Source organism: Microtus pennsylvanicus, chromosome 14, assembly GCF_037038515.1.
Source record: "Microtus pennsylvanicus isolate mMicPen1 chromosome 14, mMicPen1.hap1, whole genome shotgun sequence".
NCBI lineage: Eukaryota > Metazoa > Chordata > Mammalia > Rodentia > Cricetidae > Microtus > Microtus pennsylvanicus.
The window spans coordinates 41,437,196-41,464,927 of NC_134592.1; the positions used below are offsets into that span (position 1 = coordinate 41,437,196).

At 44.7% G+C, this 27,732-nt stretch overlaps 1 protein-coding gene across 1 annotated transcript in view; it reads right to left on the reverse strand.

Moving 5' to 3' along the window:
- The window catches only part of Prkch (protein kinase C eta), a 204,377-nt gene that overhangs the window by 14,647 nt on the left and 161,998 nt on the right, over positions 1-27,732 (reverse strand). The window contains exons 11-12 of the mRNA XM_075947467.1: positions 7,865-8,003; positions 7,144-7,332 (exon numbers count right to left, since the gene is read on the reverse strand). Coding sequence (XP_075803582.1) covers positions 7,144-7,332; positions 7,865-8,003 — 328 coding nt within the window. The remainder of the gene's footprint in view (positions 1-7,143; positions 7,333-7,864; positions 8,004-27,732) is intronic.

A 27,732-nucleotide genomic window follows, 5' to 3' on the forward strand; every position in this document is an offset into this window, starting at 1 on the left:
CCAGAGGTGACTCAGGAGAAGCTAGAAGTTCCTTTCAGCACTTGGCTAACACCTGTGTGAGCTCAGCAGCAGGGCACTGACTTCATCTGAGTAACCATGAGATCAGGTGATCTCTCACAGGCGCTGACTCAGCACCTCTGAGCTGGGCATCCCCTCTCTAAGTTCTGGGACTCCTTGAAGACATTCTCAAGCCTTCCTTTCTGGAAGAAGATGAGCAAAGCTCAGGTGAACCTCCAAAGCTCAATGCAAACTATGCATTGTGTGTCATGATTATCAGCATTTTGGTTCAATTCAGAGTGAGCATAGGGAACGTGGCAATGTGGTGACCACAGAAGACAGTATTTTTCTTAAAAGCAAGGACAAGCTTAAGCAACAACAACAGACCTTTAAGGCCAGCAATCTAGAAAGCCTGTATCTACTTTTTATACAAACATGTATCATTAAACATCTGTTAACTGGGAGGCTAATGTCAGTTTTAATGATCTCGTCATTGAGCAAGAGGTGGGATGGGATGTTTGCAGCATGCATGTGTGTTTAACATCTACATTTTCAATTTATTACATATATGTAATTATGTGTATGCATGTACATGTGTGTACCAGGGTGGCACATGTAGATTCCCTTTGTTCTCTACAAAGGGAAATTTGTGTAACTGTTCTTTCCTTTCCACCATGTAGGTCCTGGGGATCAAACTCAGGTCATCAGACATGGAGGTAAGTGTCTTTTACTGGCTATCTGTTTTAGTTAGGGTTTCTATTGCTGTGAAGAGACACCATGACCATGGCAACTCTTATAAAGGAAAACATTTAACTGGGGCTGGCTTACAGTTTCAGAGGTTTAGTCCATTATCATCATGATGGGACATGGTAGCCTATAGGCAGACATGGTGCTGGAGCTGAGAGCCCTACATCTTGATCCAAAGGCAACAGGAAGTGAACTGAGACACTGGGTGGTATCTTGAGCACAGGAGACCTCAAATCCCACCCCCACAGTGACACACTTCCTCCAAGAAGACCATACCTACTTCAACAAGGCTAATATCTCCTAATAGTGCTGCTCACTATGAGCTTATAGGGGCCAATTACATTCAAACTACCATATCATCTCACAGGCTCAATGGATACAATTAAAACAAAATAAAACAACAACAAAAAGGACAAGGAAGTAAAAGAGGAAGCAGTCTTTCCATTGGCTATTTTTAGTGCAGGGAATCAGTAGCTATTTTTTATCTTCTCAAATAGATTTTCCTGGCTAAAATCTGTGTCTTCTATTTTACTAATCCTATGCTCCATGAGTGATGTTCCTACACAGAAGTCCACTTTCCTAGCCCCACAGCTGTCTAAAACTTTTGGACAGTCATACATGGGTGTTTCAAATGTCCACCATCTTGCCAGGTGGTGGTGGCGCACGCCTTTAATCCCAGGCAGATCTCTGTGAGTTCAAGGCCAGCCTGGTCTACAAGAGCTAGTTCCAGGACAGGCTCTAAAGCTACAGAGAAACCCTGTCTCGAAAAAGAAATGTCTACCATCTTGAGGGTGGCCAAGGTCAGGAGGGGAGTAGATGGGGCAATGACGAGAAGAAAACGTGCAGGAATTGATGTTGAATTACAAGTCAGAAGAGACTGAAACCTGTCCTGCCAACCATTCACTCTCATTGGGACAATGAGCAAGGGCTGTCCCTTCTCCACCTGAAGGCGGGAGAGTCAATGACTCTACTATACTGATGAATCACCGGCTTTTAACAATTCCGGGGTAGCTACACAAAAGAGAGCTGTGAAGTTTCCACAGGTGGTGACTGATAATCATGCCTTCCATTTCTCAAAGAGGGAACTCAAGTAGCCTTTGGTTTTTAAGAAAAACAACACCATGCACAACACTTAGTGGAAACTCATTCCAGAACAGTCCTGACCATACCTCTGAAAAAAATCCCAAGGAAATCTCAAGAAGCCACAAGAAGATGACCCACAATAGAAAGGGAGGTGTTCTAAAGAGACACTCCTGTCTTTTCATCTGACGATCAGACCACAGAAATAATGCACCCCAAAGAAATGGGAATCACCCCAGTAATGGCATACTGGCAGAAGGAAAAGGCACCAGGCAGAGGGGGAGCTTGTCTTCCGGAAGGAGATTTCATATAGTTTTAACAACCTTATAGGATGAAACTGGAGCTCACACAATGATGGATGGAGTTGAGCTGGGAGTGTTTAGACTTGGATGTTCTTGACTATTTAAACTTTAAACACACTTCAGGACCCTAAAGACAAATTTGGGGGAATCCACTTGATCACTTTGTCTATCTTCCCAATGTGTCCACAGTGGGGAAAATGACTCTAGGGTCCTTTGACTCTTACTTGAATGAATCCACGGAAGAGCTTTTGTGGCACTCACATCGTTTTCTGTAGATTTACGTGATTAAACCATTTTCCTTTATTCTTTCATGAGAGCTCGTGTCCCCCACAGACTGAAGATAGTTCTGTCTGCTCACAGCGCTTGTGGAAGACTCCCATTTACGTTTTCTATCATAGAAAATTTCAGACATATAATGAGAAGGGGACAGTGGAATGCCCTCGATCTACCCAGCGTTCAGACTTGACTGTTGTGTACCCAGCTTTTCTTCAGCTGTTTCCCTTCCAATCCTGGATTGTTTGGAGAGGAACCATGTGCATATAGATACACTGCTGGTTCATCCACTCTTCATCCTACCACAGCCTGGTGATCTTCTAGATAGAAGACGTCATGTGATCACGCACGCTTGTCTGAAATGTTTCATACTTGCCTTGCCATTTCAAAGGCCAAACACATTTCTGGGCTCACCATGTTCCCTGGGCTCTTGTTGTTTCTGCAGCCCTGTCTTCTGCATTCCTTGCTGCCTTGCTCTTTGCATCCCTGGAGGTCTCACTCAGGGTGAGGAATGACTCAGGTTTTTTGTTTTTGATTTTGTTTTTGTTTTTTAGTGGGGCTGATCACACTGGGAGTTTGACCATGCTCCAATGAGTATATGAGCAACACAAATTGGAATTGGTATTTTTTTTTCTTCTTTTCTTTAGGGGAGGTCACAAGAAAGGGGGGATGGACCTGGGAAGTGAATGTGATCAGGGTGCATTATGTGAAAATCCCAAATAATCAGACATCCAAGCTACCTATCACTTCCTCAAAGGGACTTCCCGCCCCGCCCCCCCCCCCCCCCCCGTCAGGACCAGGACCTCTATATACTTTATAGAGGGACCATTTCTCTTTAGTCTTAAAGTCTCCTCAAGATGTCCTTCTCTATCAGACCAGAAGAGTGTTGCTATGCGGGCATACTTTCACAGCACTAGGGACTTCTTAATGTTAAATTGTAAGTATTCAGTTATTGTATAAATCTTTTGACAGCATCCAATAGCTGATCATTTAGCACTAGGGACAGTTGAAGCCACCATGCCCTCGGATGCCATGGGTCTCAAGGTTTCATCAGTCAGGAAAACAGAGCTCCATCTGGCATTGCACAACCAAATAAAACTTGCTCTGTCTTTAAACTGCTCTGCCTTACCTAATTGCTAACACAGGTTCATTCCTACATCCCGTGTACTGGACGAGGACCATGCAGGCCCATCTCGCCAGCACTTCCCAGCGGGCAGCAGCCTTGAGGAGGCTCACACTGTATGACTGGTTATTTCAGCAGACATGCCGCAGTATTTTACACTTATGCAGTCTGAAGTCATCCTTTCCTGGCTTCCCACTGTGTCTTCTTCAGCACCTTGTGTTCCATCCCATCCCCCACACCCCTACAGCTCTTGACTCCTCTCTGGCTCAACATCTACTCCTGAAGTTCATACAGATAATTTTTAACCATCTGTACTGAGCCCCAGAGCTAAGTGATCGACGGATACATATACTCCGCTCTCTAAATGCCCGCCTGGACCATCAAAGCCTGTGTACCCTGACCTCAGTGTTCTACTGCTCTCCACACGGCACCCTCTGCTCCAATGGCACAGAACTAGGCACCACAGTTCCTGGAACAATCTTGCTGCTTCCTGCCCGAGGCTTTGCACACCTTTCCCCTCCCTACACACCCTTCTTTCCCTGTCCACGCAAGTGAACGCCATTTGTTCCACCCAGCTTAAATGGAATTTTCTCTGTCTTGTTCCTGTGTTACCTTCCTCTTATTGGAGAGGGAATGTTCTCAGAAGATGATTCTCCTGGATAGAACTGTTCACTGACAGGCCCTTAACTCCTCCTTGACTGTGGGCCACAGGAGGAGGCCAGGTCTTGCCATCTCCACATTCCGAGCACTTCGCACAAAGGCATGCCAAAGATTTACCTGAAACATTTACTGAATTGAACTGAACACAGATGTTGATCACCTAACAGAGCGGCTTCTCTCTTTGGAGTGTCCAACGCTCGCCTCAGTAGACTGATTACCATTTCTGATAGTACGGCATTGTTCTTCAGCGATTTTCGTGGTTACTTTTCCATTCAAGTGTTCCAGCTCTTGGTAAAATCGAGTCCCGTGTTCTCAATTGCAGACTTTAAGTTCCTCAGTTTTAGGCAGGGAGACAAAAATATAAAAAATTGCCCCAGAAATTCTCCCGGTGACTTTTTTACGTCAGTTTTTGTCTGACAACTTTCAAGTGTTTTTACAGTGACTTTGAGGTCAGATTCTTTGACGGCATGAATAGGAGTATTGCTTGCTGCGTGCCTGGGAGGTTTCCACACAGTACTGACTTTAACCCTAGCAGGAGCCCTATGGGTGGGTTCCATTTTACTGGCGGACTTGGATCCTCATTAAGGCCACTTCACCGCTGTCAGCCTGGATCCCTGTTCCTTACTATGGAGATGACACCCAAGGTGGGAATAGGTGTGATCTAAGGTGCTCTCTGTGGCCAACAGAGTGTTTAGAGGAAAGGCGAAGAGAGGGAGTAACAGGATTCACAGTCCTTCTGCAAGAAGAGGGGACACCCACCCTAGCCTGCACCTCTGAAGCTAATGGGGCACTGGAGGCTGTGTCAGAACAACGTGTCTGTGAAGGTATTCCTGATGACAAAGGCTAGTTATGGAAAGTATTTACTGTGTATTTATATTAACTTTTTAAGGAGAAACAGTCTTAATAATTTCACGTGACTCTTAGCCTCTCTCAGTATCACTCTAGGGTCCAGAAAGTTTGGCTATAAACACTGGCGGTACGTAGATTCTGATTTAGCTGAAGGAACAATTTCAAGAGGACCTCAGGTACCAGAATAAGATTGGGAACTTCAAAAAAGGTGAGGGAAACAATTCAGAGAAGCAGATTCAAGAGTCACCTAGTGAAAAAGTAAGGGGGTCTCCAAATGCTTCTTAGACCTGCGACATTTATTCATTTATTTCCTGCCCTCAGTGATAGCATAGTGGCCTTCATAGTTTGAACTAACCTTTTTTTTTTTTTTTTTTTTTTTTTTTTTTTTTGCATTACAGATGCTGGGGTCTTTTTTTTTATTAAACAAAAAAATGTCAAAGCAGCTGCAGTAGCCAGACATGACCCAGGCCCCATGAAAAACCATTACTAAGACGATGGTGGCTGCTGTAGGCCACAGCCCAGAATGCCTTGCGAGTCACAAGGAACGAGATTCTGGGTCACAGCCCAACAGACTTTGCTCGGCAGCATGACAACGCAGTGTCACCACAGTCTCTTATCAAGGTTAGCTGTGGCCAACCAAGGTGAGTCCATCTCCTTCCGCAAAGTTAAGAAAGTTCATGGCATGAGTCTGCAGAGATAAGCCTATATCCCTGTCTTTTCCCTCCTCCTCCCTCACTCTAAAATGTCTAACTATTAGAATAAATTGTTCTTATGAAAATCAAGCTAGACTAGAGACATTCGATAGAACCCTAAAGTGCTTCATTTTTACTCCTATACAGCATCAGTGCTTTCTCAGATTGGGGAGGGAGTAATGGCTCCTGAGCTCCTCTAATCCTATTGTGAGTGGTGGCACACACTGACAATATTCACCTGAGCAGGGTTTCTGTAAGCCTTCCACTTTGAGTGATGCACAAAATTCTCAGGGACAATCACATCTTCAGTCCCAGCATGCAGGGACCTGCACAGATATTCTTAAAACAGCAATGATTGTAAATCTGGAGCATCTTGGAGGGGACAAGGCTTTCATATGGCAGCTAATGTTTACCAAACTTATTTTGTGTTTCAAACCCATCTAAAGAGTATCTAACATCACAAAAGTAAATGAACTAAATATAAGTTGATAATACTCATGGGATAAAAGTCCATAGAGATCCCATAAACATTATTCAACAGAGGATGTTTTGCCCTAATTTTCACTGAAGTGTATATTTTAAAATTAACTTTTATATCTCTCTGCATACAAGTTTTGAATTCAGCTAATGTGGTTATACTGCTTTATTTTCAACCTAAGGGCATCAAATCCATGTCCTTCTATTTATTTATTTATTTATTTATTTATTTATTTATTTATTTATTTATTTATTTATTTATTTTCAAGGCAGGGTTTCTCTGTAGCTTTAGTGCCTGTCCTGGAACTAGCTCTGTAGACCAGGCTGGCCTCGAACTCACAGAGATCCACCTGCCTCTACCTCCCAGGTGCTGGGATTAAAGGTGTTCTTTCTTACTTCAAAGTAAGGCATGGGCATGGGAGCTTGATGTAGTAACAACAAAAGAAGATTTTCTCATGGTAGCACCTTATCATATTAGACCAGAAACCTGAGCTTGGCATTTGGTCTTGCGTAAAAAGCTGACATGGTGGCCCAAAGCTCTAGGGAGGTTTTGAAGAAACACCCAACTCCTCTTTCATCTCTGAGAGGAAGTCTCCTCCGTTCTGGTCCTTGGACATTGCCAGCAGAATCAGAGCTGACTGGGACTGACTCACTTGGCTCCGGTGTGGCCTGACTACATGAAGCAGGTGTCTCATTTCACTCAGACTCAGCCTTAAGTGCTAGAAACAAACACTTGACTTTTGGCAACGACCTCCTATTGCCCGTCGATACTGAAGTTGTCCCAAAAAGAATGGTGTATGAGTAAAACAGCCCGAGAGAAATTCATGATTCTCCATTCTGAAACACAATGTTCTAACAGAAGATATTTAGAAAAGACACAAGAGGCCCATGAGGCCAGCTCTTTTGTAACAAGCTGGAAGCTGGATGAGTAAGTCAGACTTACAGATTTGAGGATCCCCGTGGCATCTTCATGGAGCCAGGTAGGGTAGACAACTTCATCATTTAGGATGGCCTCGAAGAGGTCATCTTCGTTCTCCGCCTCAAAGGGTGCGTGTCCGCACAGCATCTCATAGAGCAGCACACCCATGGCCCACCAGTCCACTGCAGGTCCATAGAGCATCTCCTGCAGGATCTGTGCAAAGGGGATGGTGTGAGAGGTGCCTTGTGCGTGTGCTAAACAAAGGTGGTCTCCATGACTAGGGATTAGGAGGTGATAGCAAAACGAAAAAGCGAGTCTCTTGTGCTGGTGTGCATGTTTCATTCATTGCTAGAGACCAAGAGCTTAGGCGCCTTCTCTTCTAAGTGGTCCAGAATGTTTGACTTGCTAGACAATGACGGATACATATTCAAAACAGGAATGGCTTGGAAGTATCTAATGGGGGGGGGGGAGGGAAGAACACTAGGTTCATTCCTCTGTAGGGAAGAGACATAACTCCTTTCCTTTAGATTTGCTACAGGGACTAGAATTGAATCACTGGGTAGAGATTAAAGAGCAAAATAAATAGCCATGAAAGAGTCAATCAAAAAAAATAGAATGTTTTAAACCCTGATTTAGACTAATTGTGGACATTTTCAATGACCGTTCATTCAGTGAGAGCAGAGGCGTTAGCTTCCTTACTCCCAGAGCTCAGATTTCAAAAGACACACCAGGCAGGTGCACTTACCTCTGGAGCAATATAGTCGGGTGTGCCACAGAAGGTGGCTGTGGTGACTCCATTGCAAATCCCCTCCTTGCACATCCCAAAGTCGGCCAGCTTACAGTGACCTTCGTGGTCCAATAGCACATTGTCCAGTTTCAAGTCCCTGAAAGACATCAAGAACAGCATGAGATAAGGCAGCCAGAGCACAGCGGCTACATGAGCTTTCTGGACATCCTAAAACATTGCTGAACAAACTGCTTTGTGTTGTTGGGATTTAAAAGGAAAATGTACACCAGTTCTCAGAATATGCCACAGGGGCCCTAGAAGATGAGTCCACATGAATGGGATAACCACATAGGTACTTAAGGCAGACTGTGATATTCTAGGTTTGCCAGGTACTCAGTAACCCTAAAAGATCCGCCTGCCAGCACCGCACCTTCTACATCAGGACCCATTTCTGCCCATCAGTGTTCACCCAGTGATCATTCATGAAACAGTCACTTTTTTCTCTAGACAGTGATCTCTGTGTAGCTTTGGTACCTGTCCTGGAAGTCGCTCTTGCTACTTAGTTACTACTACGAAGACAAGCAGCAGCCTAGTTAGGGGGAAGCAGGTACCCTGCAGAACCGGAAGAAATCAGCTAGCAGCCATTGGAATGTCTAGGGGAAGGCTGACACCTTAACCAGGTGGTGGGATTGAGAAGCCAGTGGGGGGTAGGGTGGGGATGGGAGGTGGAGGGAGGGCAGAGGAAGCAGAGGCTTTGTGAAGTGCAATCAGCAATCAGATAAGGTGACCCAGGAAACAGCAGGACACTCCCCACCCCGCTGACTCTGTGAGTACACACCAGGTCACAGAAGGCCCAGACAGTGGGGATCTCAGATAAAGGCCCTTTCTGCCCTCTCCCAATCTCTTAGAGAAGAAGCTACTGCAGGGAAGTGGATTGTATGGTAAAAACCAAACCAAAACACCCTTCAGTGTAGGCAGGCACGCCTCCCATCTACAGCCTGACAACAGTTATCAGCAGGTCAAAGGCAATAGTGTTCTAACACAGCTTCTCCTGGTACAGGTTCTAGCATCCAGCTGTCAATCACTAGCCACAGTCTGGGCACCATTACCAAGGAAGGCCTCAACTAGCACTGGCTGGGAAGGAGTCCTGCTGACCATCGCGGGTTCCGGCCACCCAAGCAGAGCAGAGAGCATGGGGAGATGTCTATCCTTCGCTTTTTAAAGGAACGATGTGCTCAGAGGTAATCCGCAGGCCTGTCTTTGGGACGTGGGAAGAAGGCCGCGTATCCAGTACGGATGCTGGCCGACCTGGAGATTTCCTATAGCTGGAGATGGGCAGCTAATTGTCAACTAGTACAACTACTCTAGCTTTGGGCCACTTGGTTTGGGAGCTGTAGTATCTACAGTATGTGGGGCTGATGGCTCTCTAGAGTCTTACACTCATAGTTTGTTGGTCAGGGTCCTCATGGGTCTGTTTCGCAATCCCTGATCTGAGAAAAGGCCACTGGATTGTGAGATCTAAGGGAAACAGTTGGTCTTTGTCCAACTTGGGTCATGTTGTGGCTCAGAAGGGCGGGGAAGACGGAGCTGGCATACCAGCTGTGGTTTCCTGTGAGCTGGCACAACCTAGCTGGTACGTCTTACAACAGTGGTCAATGGAAAATGCCCAGGAATGAAAATGACGCCCCATTTTCCCAGAATGCTTTGCGAAGAACCCAGCAGAGCTTTCTTGGCTCAGAACTTTCTTCTGCTCCCCTGTTCTTGACAGCTGTCTCTAGGGTCAGGGACATAAGACCCAGGTCAGCTGAATACCTGTGTGCCCACCTTGGCAAGGCAAGTTTCCTCTGCCTCTTAGCCAGTGCCACCCCATTCCACACAGAAATCTCCCTTCCACAGAAGCCACTGCTTTCAGTGACTGTGGTTATGGCTGTCATCTCCTCTCTGCCCACTCTCTACCCAGTGCCCAAAACATGAGGACAATAGTCTGACTATATACTGGACTCACAGGAGCACTGTGGGCATGGGGCATGAAGATGATATAGTTTTGTCACATGAGGAGGGGGTCATTGCCAGGCACATGGCCTCTCCCAGCTGTCCACAGTGGCTTTTGACACAGGAGGTCCCTTTAACACCTGTCACCTGGCTCCTGTGAGAGCAACCACAAAATTCTTGGGAAGCACCCCCTGGCTGAGGAGAGATCAGAAAGGATGTAGGTACAGGAGACGGCAAGACTACAGGGACTGGGCCTGCAAGGTTGGCCTTGTCCACACCACGTACCAGCCCAGCCATGCAGGCCTGTGTGGGCCTGAGCTCCGAACACTCTCACTTACATTTCCAAACAAGGTTATTGGGTTTCTGAGCTTCCCTGAAGCCGTTATGCCTGCTGAAGTCTCGAAAAGGATCTTGGGCAAGAGCAACAAGTACCGACAGAGACCCACAACGGTCTTTTACAGCCGAGCTGGTTGCTCAAGATGGCGTGTGACTAACGTCCCAGGTAGGAGGAGGCTTCGTTGCTTTATTACTCAGCAGCTGTCATGGGCAGTAGGATAGGCTAAGGACAGAAAAGTGCTCTCTCATCAGTTTGCCAGCCCTCTGTGGGACAACTTTGGGGCGACACACCTGATGTGACTCATTCCGGTCATAAGATGCCCAAGGCCACAGAGGCAGGTTACACAGCTTGAACCAGACAGTTCAGTCTAATTTTAGGCATTTTCAGAACTGCGTGAGTCCTGAGGAAAAAGCTGTAGTGGGTCTTTATACCAGGCGCTATCTAATAATGCAAAAACAGTCACCTCACATTGGGATTCAAAGATGGTTCAATAGCATAAGATAAAATCCGCTCTGCCCTGAGCTCAAACAGCTCATGAAGTGGACACTCTGAAGTCTGTCTTGCTATCCTAGACAGACATACTAATGCCAACTCTGTCTTTAGACCACTCAGTTCAGACTTTTAAGGTGGCAACCCTGAGCTGACTTCTAGAAGGCTCTGTCACACACCCTCTCCTCCCTTAGCAAGACCCAAGCCTCACTCTTTTCTGGGTTTAGTTCAGTCCAGCAGCAGGTGCCACAGAGGGAAATGGATGGATTCCAGATGCCTAACACGGGCAGCTCCGAACAATTCAGAGCCTGGCTGATTCTTGAAGGGGGAGGGGAGAGCCATCGCACAAAACTCACTGAGACCCTTGTTTTGAAGTAAGTGAGCTGCGTGGCCATGTGTCACACACCTGGAGACAAAATCTAGAGGGAAAACGAGAAACCTGAAACGAAAGTTCAAATCCCTCTTCTGACTGAAACTGGAGAAAGGAAATTGATCTGGAAGGAGAATCTCAGGGCCAGGAGGGCCCAGCAGAGCCATTGTCCCTCGGCTGGCTTGCATCCAGAAGGAAGAGTTGAACATTAAAAGGGCAGTCGACCAACCCTAGGGCTACTGAGCCATGACCAGCAGTGGTCAGCTTCCACACTGGGAATCAACCATACTTTTATTGGAGTGAGGACCAAATGCAAACAACATGACTCCAGGGCTTCTGACTTGAACCAGCAAACTGCAGAGGTCAGTTTTTGGCTTTGGAGCTTCCTTGGCACCAGATGCCAACACATAACACAACAGCCAAACTTAACACAGCTACACGATGAAGATTACAAGTTCACACAGGGCAGAGGCTGAGATCCTAGGATGCCAAACACAATGCCAGCTCACCAGTCATTAGCTCACTGAGCACTGGTATTTAATAGCTGAAGCTTTTGTCTGGCATGCAAAGGCAGGGAGGCAGAGTTATTTTATCCTCTCAACTTGCCTGAAAGGTACATTGTTCTTGCCGGGTAAGCAGGGTTACTTAAAATGCCCACAGTAGTTTCAGAGAGAATTCCCAAGCGGCTGAGGACAAAGAAGATTCAGAAATTGGATTTATTTTGTTTCCACCCTGAGCTATCCCCCAGAGAACTGAAACAGAATGGCGTTGAGTTCTTGCTCAGTTCCCTAGACTCAGTTGTCCCTCCAAAAGAAATAAAGGAAGTGTGGGGGAAACCGGCCCCTGAATAAGAATGAACCTGGGAGGCTATTCACAGTCAGTCTATATTCACTATTGCAATGGGCTTTTTCTATTTGTTGATGAAATTGTCAAATACAGGTGGAAGCACAGCCCCACACTGCACCAGCAGACAGAAGCACAGGGGTAGATACTATACTATAGCTCCAGCCTCACACTGCACCAGCTGCAGCTCCTCGCTGCAGGCCCTGTCTTGTCCCGTTTGTGCATCGTCTCACTCCCTGCTGACCCATCTCTTTCTTGATTATCATGTAGCAAATCCAATACACGAATTCAACTCGTCTGTACTCTATTATTTGAATCAACATGATGATTATTTAATAAAATAAAACACTGAGTGCAGTTATCTTAAAATAATTGATAGTGAATTGTCCACCAACATTCTATGTTTTTGTTGCTCGTGTGTGTGTGTTTGAGAGAGAGAGAGAAAGAGAAATAGAGATCTGTGGGCCTGAAAAATGTTTTTGTGAATAATCAGAATTAACAGCACTATAATAAGTAACAAATACATGCCCATCAAATGCTATGCGTTTTATATGTGCTAACTTATTTTATCCTCAAAGCATCCCTTTGAAGTAGGCTTTTCCCCATGATCCTCCAGCTAGCCAGGGAAAAAGGCAGGATTGGAACTCGAGACTGCTCCCTTCTATGTAATGGGGCCACTGGCCCCCTCTTAGGACCCTGTTCCTGAGAAGACATCACTTGCAGTAATAAAGAACCATCTGAGAGAATTGATCATCATCCTGATTGACAAAGTGGTTATTTTATTCACACCAGTGTAAACTGTGCCATTAACATTCTGTAGACAGCCTTCTGCCGTTTTGGCTTGTGCAGAAGGAAAGAGTGCAGTGGGTTTCAGGCCATCCAAGCTTGAGGGTGCATAGCAATATCTCCCCACTGTTCAATATGCAGAAGATGACCCGCTACCCTCTTCTGAGGCACAGAGGCTGGCGTGCTGGTGTTAACAGCTGGTGTTTGCCAAGAGCGTGGATTTGGGTTATTATCTTAATTTCAAAAGAAAGTCGGTTAGGGTTGGCTGAGTTTTCAGTGTCTGACTTTAGATTTGAAAATTTTTTTAAAGCAAGATTATTGTGTTAACTTGGTGAGTGCATTTTGAAACATCACTGAAATAGTAAAAGAGGATTTTGGTCTGCATTGGATGGGAGATAGCATATCATGTGCCATCCACAATCAGATGGCCCTCCCTTCACCCACCTACCCACCCACCCACCCACCCACCCACTCTCTGAGCATTGTCCAGGAGCCAAGCACTATGCAAGGGGCTCCGAATCCAACAGCAAGCAAAGAGCACCGCTGTCTTCAGATCTGGAGAGAGAGAGAGAGAGAGAGAAAGAGAGAGAGAGAGACAGAGACAGAGAGAGAGAGAGAGAGAGAGAGAGAGAGAGAGAGAGAGAGAGAGAGAGAGAAGAGAGAGAGACAGAGACAGAGAGACAGAGACAGACAGACAATCAGATAAGCAGCAGCTAAGATTCTAATTAGAACGGCAATGAGTGAGCTGAAAAGAAACACGAAGTGTGAAAGTGGAGGAAAGCAACAGGGGCTGAGGGTGAAGGTTATGAACAAAGAGAGGAGAGAAAAGCGTGGGCGCGAGGGTGGGGAGAACTCTAGGAATTGCCTGCCGGGTTACTTGTTACAATCCAACAAGACAGACTAGTGGGCCTGGAATCTTGGGAAGGGGACTGGGCATGAAGGAATCGTGAGATCCCAGGAGCCAGATGAGGTAGGGTGCAGAGAGGCATTGAATCTTTACCCAAGAGTAAGAGAAGAAGCCACTCAAAGCCCAAAGCAGAACACGGGTGGTACAGGGTTGGTGATTTTACAATCTCAATCTGTGATGACCATCTCAAACGTGATTAGGGAGGACGAAAGGAAACCTAAAGAGACGAGTAAGGAAGGGACTGGAGAGTTGAAAGGAAGGGAAACTAATGGTGGCGTGGATTAGGGCTGGGGGAGCAGGTTCAGAGAGCGGCGTCGACTGTGCACAGCTGTGTGTGTCGATGAGAAGTGGGTTTTTCTGTGGAGAGGGAGGAGTTATTGCGGAGAGATGGCAGCACATACTGACTCACAGCAACTGTGTTGGAAATGGTTGTTTTTTTTAGACCCCAAAGCAGAAATGGTTACTGGCTAACAGCTGGGGGAAAGCGTCTGTGGCTCTTTGAGGGGATGAACTCACTTACCTGAGAGAGGGATGAAGTCAGAGGACCTAGGAAAGCTAAGGAGTGTGTCCTCAGTGGAGCCAGATGCTCTCTTTCCACCCGAGATCACGAGTGACGGGTGACAGCTAGCATGAGGTTGGGGAGTGGGGCCCAATGCTCTGCCTCTAGGGGGGCTGTTTAGAGTCCGCTAAGATGCCACCAGTCATGACGGCACACGTCTATAATTCTCTCTTGGAATGCTGCAGAAGGAAGAATGCCTGGAGCTTGAGGCCAGCCTCAAAAGACAATAACAAAAAATCGAAATAAAACCTCAAAACCAAAAATGACTAACACAAAGCAACAAAAAGATTTTCAAATCTACACTCACAGGCTCCTGTAGGTCTCCAGCTCGGCTTGCAGTCTCCCTGCGCGGTGGTGTTGCTCTTTGCACCACAAACAGACATATTTTATTTTACAAACATGTTTGTTACTTCATCATGTTTAATAACACTACTTGGAAACTAGCTAACTTACTGTCTACTAATAGTGGACTGGCTAAATAATAATATATTTTTATTACAGAATTTTGTGAAGATAACCAATATTTTATAAGATTAAGAATGCAGAGAAATACTTGAAATAGGATTTCTATGCCTTTTGAAAATATTTTTTATTTTTCTGATTTTCAAATTTTCTATTTCTGAAAAAAAATATGGGGGAAGGACGATGGTTTTATATTTTTATAGCCTTTTTCTTCTCAGGCTTTCTCACACGGTACCATGAAGTGATCTGTTTTTCTCATTCGGTAAATGTCTGGGAGGGATTTACGCAAGCTGTGGGCCCGTCTCATTCTCCATGACAGGCTTGCATAATTTGTTCCTCAGAGAAACCATAGTGGGAAACGACTCTTCTCTATAGACATTTCAATTGTTCAAATTTTACTTTATTTTTGCTCCTTGAAACTGTGGTGCTAAAGACATCACTTACACATTGAGTATTTAAAATATTATTTTCATACAGAAACATGTCAAAATAAAGAAGTTTAATATTTAATGACGGTCATTTTTCTTGCTTATCTATAGTTTATCCATTTGGAAACTTGAGCTGTTTTTCTTTTGGATTATGTGAAGACGTTCTTTACATATTGTGGATAGCAATAATTTGGTTATGTGGGTGGCAAATACTATTGTCTAGTTTGTTTTGTAAGTCTTGTGTACAGTAACTGTTGTATTTTCATGTAGTCAGATCTTTGCACACCTCATTCGTGGTGTCTGGGTTCTGTGAAATAGTCACAGCCTGATGTAAGTGTGATATAAAATTGCACTTCCAACAAGCTCCTAATTACGCTATGATTGTGGGCGTTGTAGAAAGGAAGAGCGGACATGGTAGGAAAGGGGCGATACAAGAGAAAGATTAGAACCCCCTTCCTGTATGCGCAGGGATGTTTGCTTCCCTTTAGTCTACTTCTAAGTACAGTAAAATCTTTCAGGGCCTTGTTGTCTAGTACGTCCTGGCCTTCATCGCTTTCTCTCACTTCTGTGCTATTTAGGGCCATGATTTCTAAAACAAGACTAAAGGAAAACTGACCACTGGCAGGCTTGCTAAGGGTCTCATTGGGAAGAGACTGCAAAGGCATGTTTATTTTAAATGTTATTTCCTTAGAGGGCCGCAGTTTTGTGGTTCTTAGGATCCTGACCTGTCGTCATAGACTCCCTCCTTGACCACTGATGCTACCTAGTGTCCACAGTACACACAGTCATCACGGGGGTTGATTTTATTTCCAATAGCTTCACAGTGTATCCCTGCAACCTGAACCAAATAAAGCGTGAAGAGGAGGCCCCTCGAGATCAATATTCCTGACCATTCACCAGGTCCTGATGCTTTTAGGAGCTATCTATGGGAATATCTACTGACAGCGAGAACCTGCTATGTGAACTCGCACCATTAGGAGTGCCAAGCCCCGCCTCCAGTGAATGACGTCAGACATTTTCACCCAGCCCTGGTTTCCTCCTGCCCCTTCCCACCTCCTTCCAACAGCTACACGGGATGGGAAATGATGACAGTGGCTTCTGTGTGAGCTGGGTTTCTATACCCTCTTTTAAACGGGGCCAGTGACTCAGAAATGAATTCCTGCAGACCCAGTGTTGGTCTCCATCCAGCCATAAGAAGCCGGCTTCCCTGATAGGCAGGCAGTGTGTTGCCGCCTTTATGCTATGTACACAAAGAACCAACTTAAACTTGATCAAAGGTTGGAGGGGTTTCCAGCCCCCCTGCCCGCACCTTGTCTCACAGTAGGAAAAAGCAATCATTAAAACAAGAGGCCACGACTTTACAAATGTCTGTAGTCACAGATTTTTCTTAGGAAGGGCAAATAAAGAGTCATCAGGCTGACAGTTGAGACTTACAAAATGTTTTCAGCCTTCCACTTCCCTCCACCACCCCAAAGTCCCGCAAGACTGAAATTCCCTGGCTAAACCAACACAAATTTATTTAGTAGCTCTTTACAGTACTTGTATTTTGTGCTTGCCAAGAAAACCTCCTTCTTGACTCTCCTTGCCAAGATGCCTCTTACATGACACCTGGTAGTGTGTTTAATTTGTAGACAAGCCTGGCGTGGAGCAGGGTGATGGGTCGGGGGGCTCAGGCAGATGCTGGGAAGTGTTTGGCCATGGGTGGCAAGGGGCCTCCTGGCTGCTGGGCCTAGCTCTAAGGACACAGGAGAATGGAACCAATTCTGCATGTGGGCTTGCTAGTTCAGAGAAGATGAAGGGCTTACAAACTCCATTCCTTGGGCTCTCCTAGTACGGAAAACCAAGTACGGCTGATGTGCAGAAAACCATGTTTGTGTGGCTGTACTTCCTGGCCACAGAAACTCAACAAAGAAAAAATTCATACAGTGAATTTCCCAAAAGACAAGAGTTCAAACAGCTTGAAAGACATGGGGCTGGAGGGATTCTGGGAGTCTAGGGAGAGGACGGTGTGGACAACCATCTACCTGTCTGGCTGCTTTCAGGGCAAGTACATGAAGAGAACAGGAAGAATGATTTCCAGGGATACAGAATCAGAACTAGGTTCGCTATTTATCAAGAAGCTCCTAACCACAATCAGAGAGCCTTTAGAGCAGGGATGGCTAGGGGCAGGTTAGCTGGAAACACGGTACCCATACTGAGAAAAGGATCTGTAGAGTGAATTCAGCAGTTGGGCATGGTGGCGCAGCTTCTTGGGAGACAAACAGGAGGATCACAAGTTTTTAAGGCTTGTCTGGTCTACAGAGTGAGTTCAAGGACAGCTAGGCAACTTAGTGAGACCCTGTCTCCAAATAAAAAGTAGAAGGAGGATCAGGGGATGCAGCTTGGTGGCAGAGGACTTACTAGTATGCACAGGGCCCTAGGACTTAAACTCTCCATATTGAAACATAACCAAAACCCAATTTTGTGTGTATGTGTGTGTGGAGTCCCTGTTGCCTTGGTGGACATGTGTGTGAAGGCCAGTCAGGTGTCAACCTCAAGTATAACTTCTCAGGAGCACTCTACTTGGTTTTCTTGAGACAAGGTCTCCCACCGGCACCTCCTTACACCCCTCTCCCCCCACACCCCCAGAACTACTATCACAGGCACGTGCCACAACAACACATCTGGCTGTTTCTGTGGGGGTTGGAGGAACTGAACTCAGGCTCACATGCTTGTGCAGCAAACCCTTTACCAACTGAACTACATCTCAGGCCTAACAAAAGCTATAAACGTTGGAGGGCTCTAAGAGTAGAGGCTAGCATAACCAGCAGTATTACTGTTATTATCAAAGGGGCAGGGGCTTTGACTTTCCTGCTGACTGGAAAGAGCCACATAACTGGACTGTGGATGAAAGAACCTGGATAGGTACATATGAGATCTACAACTCATAAAAATGTTTTTAAGATTGGGTGGAATGTTGCTCAAGAACTAGAGATTAGCTGCTCTTGTTAAAAAAGAAAAGTTAGCTTCCTGTTCATGTATGTTACTATGCTCCATGGTAAGCATCCCATTGTCTATAAGCATCCTATTGCATCCTGCTGTTTAGTATCAAATACACACAACAAAATTTATTTTAAAAAATAAATACGTGATGGGTCAGGTGCTATCTTGACCTGTCTCCTTCTGACAGACACACAGAGCTTGTCTTACAAGACAGCCCCAACAGACCTCGTCAGCACCAACACTGGTCCTCTAAAGATGTTCAGTTGATGGGAGATAGCCATGTGCTTTCCTGGCCAGTGCTAGAACTTCTCTTTGGCTTGGAAAAAGCAAGCAGAGAAAGGACAGCCATTTTCTGTCTAGTTCTGTTGCCTTATATGGTGCAATAAGGGGTATGTGTCCTACAGGAAGTGGGGAGAGCCTCCAGGTCCAGCCTCTGGAGGGGAGATACTGAATGCTTTTGGCAATGGGCTAAACATAACACTTTGCCAGCATTAGCATTGGAAACTAGTATAGGAAAACATGGTGGGGGGAGGGGGGGAAGGCATCCTTCCAACAACCACACTTAGGCAACTTCGGCAGGCCTCTTCCTTCTGGTTACCTGTTATCCCAATAAGCCTGAGCCATCTAAACAGAAGTCTGAGACATGCAAGAGGAGACCATTCCCAGGTCCTGGGAGTTAAACACTTCACTGTTTAATTCTGGATTATGCTCACTATTCCTTTGTCCTCTGTGTTTTGCCTAAAAATAAAAACTCTCAATTACTCTAAGTGGATTATAGACTCCAAGGTCACCTTGGAGTTTCTCTATATTTTTTTAGATCATCTCTAGAGTAAGGACACACAGGAGAGAGAGGCGGGGAAGTGGGGAGGAGGGACACACACTTAGGACACTAGCTAATGGTGGTCTCCTAGCAAAGCAAAATGGATAGAAGACATTGAATTTTCCCAAGAAATTCCCTCTGGGAAACTTTGCTAACAGTTTCTGAGTCACTCTTTTTCCAGCACTTGGTTTTGCAAAGAGCCCAGTTTTCCCAAAAGAGCCGGTTAGCTGTTTATTCTTTAAATACCTGACACTAGTCAAAGAAAATGTCCAGTTCTGTCAAAGTTCTTAATAAAAAAAAAATGCAGTGAATGCCTGCATTTGAGTTGTCACAGTTTCCCAAACCTTAGAAGCATGAAGCAATCAGAGACCAGGAAGTTTCACTTTTTAGCTTAGGTCTTAGTTTTAGTTCAGAGTCCCACTGCCTGCCTCTCAGCAACAGCAGTGGGCAGAGAGGCCTTTTGAGAAAGGACTAACGTCTTTCCTGTCTGCACGCTCGAGTAATCTTCGCACAGTAATAACGGCTGGATGAGTTTGGTCAGTTTCCTCAGTACTTCAGTCTCTCTATTACAGTCCCAAGGCTGCAAAGCTCTAACAGATTGTAGTCTAAACAGCCACCAACCCAGGGTATCATCAAGGAACCTCTCCAGGGACACTATTGGTCCCCATGTACACTACTCAGGAAAGTTACATCTCTTCACAAATAGAAGGTTCAACAGAACGTTGATATTTATTCTTTGATCGCTTCATACATGTGTGTAATAATTTTTGGTTCTTCTCACTACCGACTGCAGTGCATGACACAGCGGACTTCATTATATTTTTATACTCAAATCTTTTGTCTTGCTCATATCACTCCCTCTGTCCTCTTCCTTCCCAGTGGTTCTGCTCTTCCCCTAAACAGTCCTCCTTTTTGCCTCCATATCACACATACATATATCATACACACGTACATGTGGCGATGTCTGGACTCCACATGTGAGAGAAAATGTGGCATTTTCTCTTTCTTCTATTCATTCCTTTGTTCCCCTCTTCCTCCCAGGCCCCTCCCTCTCACCAATAATCCCTTTTATATTTCACATATTAATATTCATATTTAAACCTAGATTCTTCACATGAAAGAAACCATGATATATGTTTTTCTGAATCGGGCTTATTTAGTGTAACGTGTTCGTTATCAGTTTCACCTCCTTTTCTGTAAACGACACCATTTCTTTCCCCATCCCAGCTGAATAAAGCTCTCTTGTGTGGACGCACCACCTTTTCTGCCACTGCTCGTCTTTCCATGACTGTCTAGGCGACGTGAATCACATACTGACTTAGCTCCCTTCAGCCGTTTACCAGGAGTGGCACAGCAGGATCACATGTTGTTCCGCTTTTAGTCCAGTTGAAACAGTTCCACGCTGATTTCCATAGTGGCTGGACCAGTTTATTCTCCTGCCAGCAGAGGCTCATCTTCCTCCATACCCTCACCAACATCTGTTCTCATTTCTTTTCTTAATGATAGCTGCTCCAACTGCGGTATATGGAATCAGCTCAGTGTGGTGGTATTTTGGCATTTCCTTGATGACTAAAAATGCTAAACTGTTCTTGTTTTTCTGTTTATTGATTTTTATTGAGCGCTACATTTTTCTCTGCTCCCCTCCCCTTCAACCCTCTCCCAAGGTCCCAATGCTCCCAATTTACTCAGGAGATCTTGTCTCTTTTTACTTCCCATGTAGATTAGGTCTATGTATGTCTCTCTTGGACTTCTCATTGTGGTCTAGGTTCTCTGGGATTGTAATTTGTAGGCTGGTTTTCTTTGTTTTATGTTTAAAAACTACTTATGAGTGAGTACATATGATAATTCTCCTTTTGGGTCTGGGTTATCTCACTCCATTTGTCTGCAAATTTCAAGATGTCATTTTTTTCTGCTGTGTAGTACTCCATTGTGTAAATGTACCACATTTTCCTTATCCATTCTTTGGTTGAGAGGCATTTAGGTTGTTTCCAGGTTCTGACTATGGCAAACAATGCTGCTATGAACATATTTGAGCACAAGTCCTTGTGGCACGATTGCGCATCTTTTGGATATATACCCAAAAGTGGTATTACTGGGTCTTGAGGAAGGTTGTTTCCTAATTTTCCGAGAAATTGTGACACTGACATCCAAAGGGGCTGTATTAGATTGCATTCCCACCAGCAATGCAGGAGTGTTCCCTTTACCCCACAACCTCTCCAGCATAAGTTGTCATCAGTGTTTTTGATCTTGGCCATTCTAACAGGTTTAACATGGCATCTCAGAATAGTTTTGATTTGCATTTCTCTGATGACTAAGGATTTGGGGCATTTCTTTCAGCCATTTTAGATTCCTGTGTTGAGAGTTTGTTCTTTTGATAACAAATTTCTTGAGTTCTTTGTATATTTTGGAGATCAGACCTTTGTCAGATGTGGGGTTGGTGACGATCTTTTCCCATTCTGTAGGCTGTCATTTTGTCTTATTGACCATGTCCTTTGCTTTCCAGCTTTTCAGTTTCAGGAAGTCCTATTTATTAATTGTTTCTCTCAGTGTCTGTGCTGCTGGAGTTATATTTAGGAAGTGGTCTTCTGTGCCAATGTATTCAAGTGTACTTCCCACTTTCTCTTCTATGAGAGTCAGTGTGGCTGACTTTATGTTGAGGTCTTTAATTCAGTTGTACTTGAGTTTTCTGCACGGTGATAGATATGGATCTATTTTTATTCTTCTACATGTTGTTATTCAGTTATGCCAGCACCATTTCTTAAATATGTTTTTTCCATTTAATATTTTTGCTTCTTTGTCAAAAATTAGGGGCTCAAAGGTGTGTAGATTAATATCTGGGTCTTCAATTCAATTCTATTGGTCCTCCTATCTGTTTTTATGCCAGTACCAGGCTGTTTTCAGTACTGTAGCTCTGTAGTAGAGTTTGAAATCATGGATTGTGATGCCTCCAAAAATTCTTTTATTATACAAGATTTTTTTGGCTAGCCTGGGTTTTTTGCTTTTCCATATGAAGTTAAGTACCATTCTTTCAAGGTCTTTGAAGAATTTTGCTGGGATTTTGATGAGCATGCATTAAATCTGTAGATTGCTTTTGGTAAGATGGCCATTTTTTTTTCGAGACAGGGTTTCTCTGTAGCTTTGGAGCCTGTCCTGGAACTAGCTCTTGTAGACCAGGTTGGTCTCAAACTCACAGAGATCCACCTGCCTCTGCCTTCTGAGTGCTGGGATTAAAGGAGTGCACCACCACTGCCCAGCTAAGATTGCCATTTTTACTATGTTAACTCTACCTACCCAAGAGCATGGGAGATCTTTCCACTTTCTGGTGTCTTCTTCAATTTCTTTCTTTAAAGATTTAAAGTTTTTGTCATACATGTCTTCCACTTGTTTGGTTAGAGTTACTCAGAGATATTTTATGCTATTTGTGGCTGTTGTGAAGGGTGATCTTTCTCTGATTTCCTTCTCAGCCCATTTATCATCTGTGTACAGGAGGGCTACTGATTTTTTTTAGTTAATATTATATCCTGCTACATTACTGAAAGTGTTTATTAGTTGTGGAAGTTCCTTGGTAGATTTTTTGGGGTCGCTTATGTAAACGCTCATATCATCAGCAAATAGTGAGAGTTTGACTTCTTCTTTTCCAATTTGTAGCCCCTTGATCTCCTTTTGTTGTTTTATTGCTCTGGCTAGGCCCTCAAGAACTATATTGAATAGATATGGAGAGAGTGGACAGCCTTGTCTTGTTCCTGATTTCTTGCCATTTAGTTTGATGTTGGCTGTTGGCTTGCTGTATATTGCCTTTATTATGTTTAGGTAAGTTCCTCATATCCATGCTCTCTCCAAGATCTTTATCATGAAGGGATGTTGTATTTTGTTAAACACTTTTTTGGCATCCAATGAGATGATCATGTAGTTTTTATTTTTTCAGTTTGTTTATATGGTGGATTACATTGACAGATTTTCATATGTTGAATTATCCCTGCATCTCTGGAGTTAAGTCGACTTGATGATGGTAGATGATGGTTCTGATGTGTTCTTGTTTTCAATTTGCCAGTTTTTCATTTAGTATTTTGCATCAATGTTCATGAGTGAGATTGGTCTGTAATTCTCTTTCTTAGTAATGTCTTTCTGTGGTTTGGGTATTAGGGTAATTGTAGCCTCATAAAAAAGTTTGTCAATGTTCCTTCTGTTTCTATTGTGTGGAACAATTTGAGGAGTATTGTATTAGTTCTTCTTTGAAAATCTTGTAGGATTCTAAGCTGAAACCATCTGGTCCTGGGCTTTTATGGTTGCGAGACTTTTGATGACTGTTTCTATTTCTTCAGCAGTTATAGGTCTGTTTAATTTGCTTATCTGGTCTTGATTTAATTTTGGTAAGTGATATTTTTCCAGAAAGTTGTCCATTTCCTTAAGTTTTCTAATTTTGTGAAGTACAGGCTTTTGAAATATGACCTGATGATTCTCTGGATTTCCTCCATGTCCCCCTTTTCATTTCTGATTTTGTTAATTTGGATATTCTTTCTGCCACTAAAGTGTTTTTCAAGTAATATTTTTCTCCCTTTCCTTCCCCTCTCTTCCCCTGCCCTTCTCTCTCCTTCCCTTCCCTTCCCTCCTTCCTTCCCTCAGGGTCTCATGTAACCCAGGCTAGCCTCAAACACAAAATATGTAGCTGAGAACGACACTGAAGCCTCTACTTTATGCAGTCTGGGGATTGAGTCCAGGTATCCGTGGAGCTACATCTCATTCAATTCATTAGTCCATTCATTGACTGAATGATGGGAAGGTTTGGGGTGCTTAATATTTTGGGAGTTCTCCATGAAATTGCTTGTCCAGTTATAGTGGGCAAAGGTTATCTCTCATTTTATAAGCTGTTTCCTTATTCTGTTGACAATTTCTTTCTGTGCCGAAGCTTTTAACTTCATGGAATCCCATTTGTCCATTCTTGTAATTATTTCTCAGTCAGAGAAATATTTTACATTTCCTGGGAACCAGTGTCCAAGGTGACCATGTTGTATCTGACTAACGAAGGAATCCTGTACCACAAACAGGACAAGGGAAAGACTTCACAGTTGTAAGTTGTAGGGTTTGGGGGGAAATGAGACAAGATTCTGCCAGAAGAATGAAGTGATTGTAACTTAAAGCCCCATATTAATGGACGTATCGAAGAGGCTCTGATTCTACAGTCTAAAGAACAGAGCCTTGCCCCATTATCCAGACATGGGTTGTGTATTATACACAGAGGTGCTATAAGGGCAGTTACAGACTCCTCACATGATTCATGTGTGCATCCCAAACCACAGCTCCGCTAACACATTCCATGACTCCCCTTGTTAGACCTCAGCTCACTGTGACCCCAGCGACTCTCAGCTTATTTTCTCTCACAGACCCAAGTTTTTGTTTTCCTATAAACTCCAAACCTATCTCCTCTAGCAAGACTTCTGAATGACTCACACTTAAAGGCATTATTCCTTTTTTTAATAAATTAAAAAAACCTATCTCTTTTCATTTTACATACCAATCCCAGTTCCCACTCCCTCCCCCTTCTCCTACCCTCCATCCACTCCTCAGAGAGGGTAAGGCTTCCCATGGGAAGTCAACAAAGTCTAGCAGTTGCTTTGAGGTAGGACCAAGTCTTTCTCCATTATATCTAGGCTGAGCATGGTATTCCTCCAAAGAGAATGGGTTCCAAAACGCCAGTTCAGGCACTAGAGATAAATCCTGGTCCCATTGCTAGTGGTTCCAGCCAAACAACTGTCATCCATATTCAGAGGGCCTAGTTTGGTCCTATGCTGATTCCCCTGCTGTCAGGCTGAAGTCGGTGAGCTCCCATTAGCTCAGTGTGTATCCCCATCAGAGTCTTGACCCCATGATGAGGACACCCACTCAAAGGCATCATTCTTAATGCAGAGAAAATGCACGGCTTGGGAACAGCCCGCCCACCCCACCATCACACTCTTCCTGCAGCCTGGAACTGCTCACCGAGTACTCTGTCTGTCTGTCTGTCCGCACAGATAATCAGTAGCTCACTATGCCCTGCTTCTGCAGGTGTCTCCCAAGTTCCTGCCACGTGCAGTAAGTTCTTAGCCAAGGCCAGAGGACTTGACCTTGGCAGTGATCTCTGAGCAGCCGATCTCTGGCTCATCATCTGGGATGAAAGACTTCTTCAGTTGAGTGCAGAAGGCTTAGGACTGTTGATGCAGGACATTCTTGGGCTCTGGATGGATGCTTTGTTTTCAGAAGAAGGTTGTGTTTTGTTTTTGTTTCCAGTGTATTAGGGAGACAAAGGCCCACTGTCAGCATATTTCCAGAAATGGTTAAACCCCCTCAGCCAGCCACAATACCTGCCGTCCACACGAGGACTGAGACAGAATTGTGAAGCCTTAAGAAAGGAATTAAAGTCTCCATTCAGGTTGGTGTAGTGCCCAGAAAGCACTTAGCTCACCCTGAACTGCTGGATACCAGTTAGGTACCACCAGGCAACCTGTCCTTTTAGGCAAAGTAAGCTGCTGGAGGACAAGGAGAGACATCACTGACTTCTGCTGCTATCCCCAAACCACTGAGACTGCAGAACCTTATTTCCACTCTATAAAAATAATATTCTCCAAAAATTTAACCACACGCTTGCCAAGGAGTTCATTTCAGGACACTTATGTTTGAACACTACAATGGAATCAAACCAAGCTGGCCTCCAACACCCAACCGTTATCTTCTGCTCTCTTTGCCGAATAGATTTAGGATATAAACCGAACAGCAGATACCAGCCGGACAGAGTCAATGCAGGAACGAACCCCAGGCCCTTCAAAGGCTACCAGTTTTGCCATAGTCCCCCAGTCTTTGCTGCTTAGACACTCAGGGATGCCTAAACCTGTTAATATTTTAATTGTGTGTTTTCACATCACTAATGTTTGTGTGTCTTTCCCAGGGAAAGCCAAAGAGGGCCTGGGCTCTGAGGAGGGCCAGGCAGAGGGCAGGAATTGCAAAATTCCATCTTAAGCTGTTCTCATGAGATTTTTGTGAACTTCCCAATGAGAATGCCTCCTTTCTCTCTCTCATGTCTGTCTTTCTCATTGGGGGCTCCCTTTGGTGCCTGATGATGTTTTACACGTGTAGACCCCAATCAATGGCTGTTCATCTGAATGAACTCTCCTCTCTAGTCACCTAGACTTGTTTAATCTAAGACGCCAGGTGAGGCTGGCTTGGAAGGGTGTGGGAAGTGCTGGAGAGCTGGCAGACTAGAACTCTTTTGGGCCAGTGGACCCAGGGTCAAGATGCATTGTTTGTTAGGGTCCCCTCCTTTGTTGATGGCCTAAGACTGGGACAGCACCCAAGCAATCTCTTAAGGCTTTGAATACATTCTCAAACCTGCCCACTCTGGACATCAATACTTCACAGCCAGTGTCTTCACTGAACCACCATGCCTCTCTTTAGCCCCACCACGTCCCATCTGCCTCACCCTACTCACGCTTTTCTGGATACGGTTCTGACCTCCTCTCTCAAATGTCTGGGACTGCAAGCAGCTCCTGAAAGGCTTTGGAGTCTGTGGTCCCCTATCGCCAGTCATGCCGGCACCTCTGACCTTGTCTTTATCCCCAAGGTTCTTTAGTCTGCTCTCGGTGACCTTGAAGAACACCACACACCGCCTCCCATGAGCCCTTTGTCCTGTCATGGGTTGTCCTTATCATAGAATGTTGTTACTCAAAGTGTGACCCCTTGACTTGTCTGCACACCACTTCTGGCCAGCGGTGAGATGAGGGGGAAGAGAGAGCAATGCAGGGACTTTCACAACTCTTAGCCAATGATTACATAGTTGCTGGAGTCTGATAAGATTTGGGTTTCTATTTTAAGATATGCTATTATTTTTTATTATTTTAAAAGTGTGTGTGTGTGTGTGTGTGTGTGTGTGTGTGGTTGCGTGCACATGAGGCCAGGTGCCCATAGAAAGCAAACGAGCCAGATCTCCCTGGAGCTGGAGTTGACTGACATGGGTGCTGTGAAGGAAGCTTGGGGCCGTTGGAGGAGCAGTTTGTGCTCTCTATGGCTGAGCCATCTCTCCAGCCCTTGGCTTCTATCTTATGTATTATTTTGAAGTTTCATTTTCCAAGCAATTTACTTTTAGTATATTTTATTAAAAGTACTAATGCTAAATGGATTACAGGGGGAAAAAAAACAAACAAACCAAAAACCCATCTTATGCTACAGGTAGGTAGAAGGCCCTAGCTTGGCCTCCCTTCTGTTTCTGTCCTGAGATGACAAACTCTGTCTTCACACATGCTTCTTCCTTTCTGGAGCCACTTGCACCCTTTCCTAGTGCAAGCGCACTGCCTCTCCTTTGAGCAGCAATGCTTTGCCTCACTCTTAAACCCTTCTCAAGCTTACTTTTCCTCTGTCTAGCGCCAAACAAGGTGCTGCTCTGAGTCAACAGAGCTGCTGTTAATTCTCTTACTTCAAAATCGGGTTGTGTTCCCTTTCCATGCTTCTTACATGTGAAGTCCTTATGGCCTGTGTATCTCCCCCTAACATCTCACCAGTGTTCTGTATATAGAGGGGCCTGAGGGAGAGAAATGATCAGAGCGTTCTCTGCATCTAGAGGTAAAATTCTTTCTCCTCTTTCTCTCTCTACCCCCTTTCCTCTCTCTCTCTCTGTCTCTCTGTCTCTCCCCCCCCCCATTCTCCAGTTAATGTAAGAAGAATTGAGCTAGTACATACAACCGCCAGTGACGAATGCGTGTGCCTGGCGACTAACCACCCTTACAGCAATGCGCTATTAGAACCAGACAAGACAAATTGCCCCTGTGCATCTTGCATAAAATTAAAAGGTCAGTTCAGGAAGAAATGGAATAATGAGAGTCCTGGAGTCCTTCATCAAGCTGAAAGGCTCATTTGATGAAATTTGCTAAGGCATTTCATGAAAAAC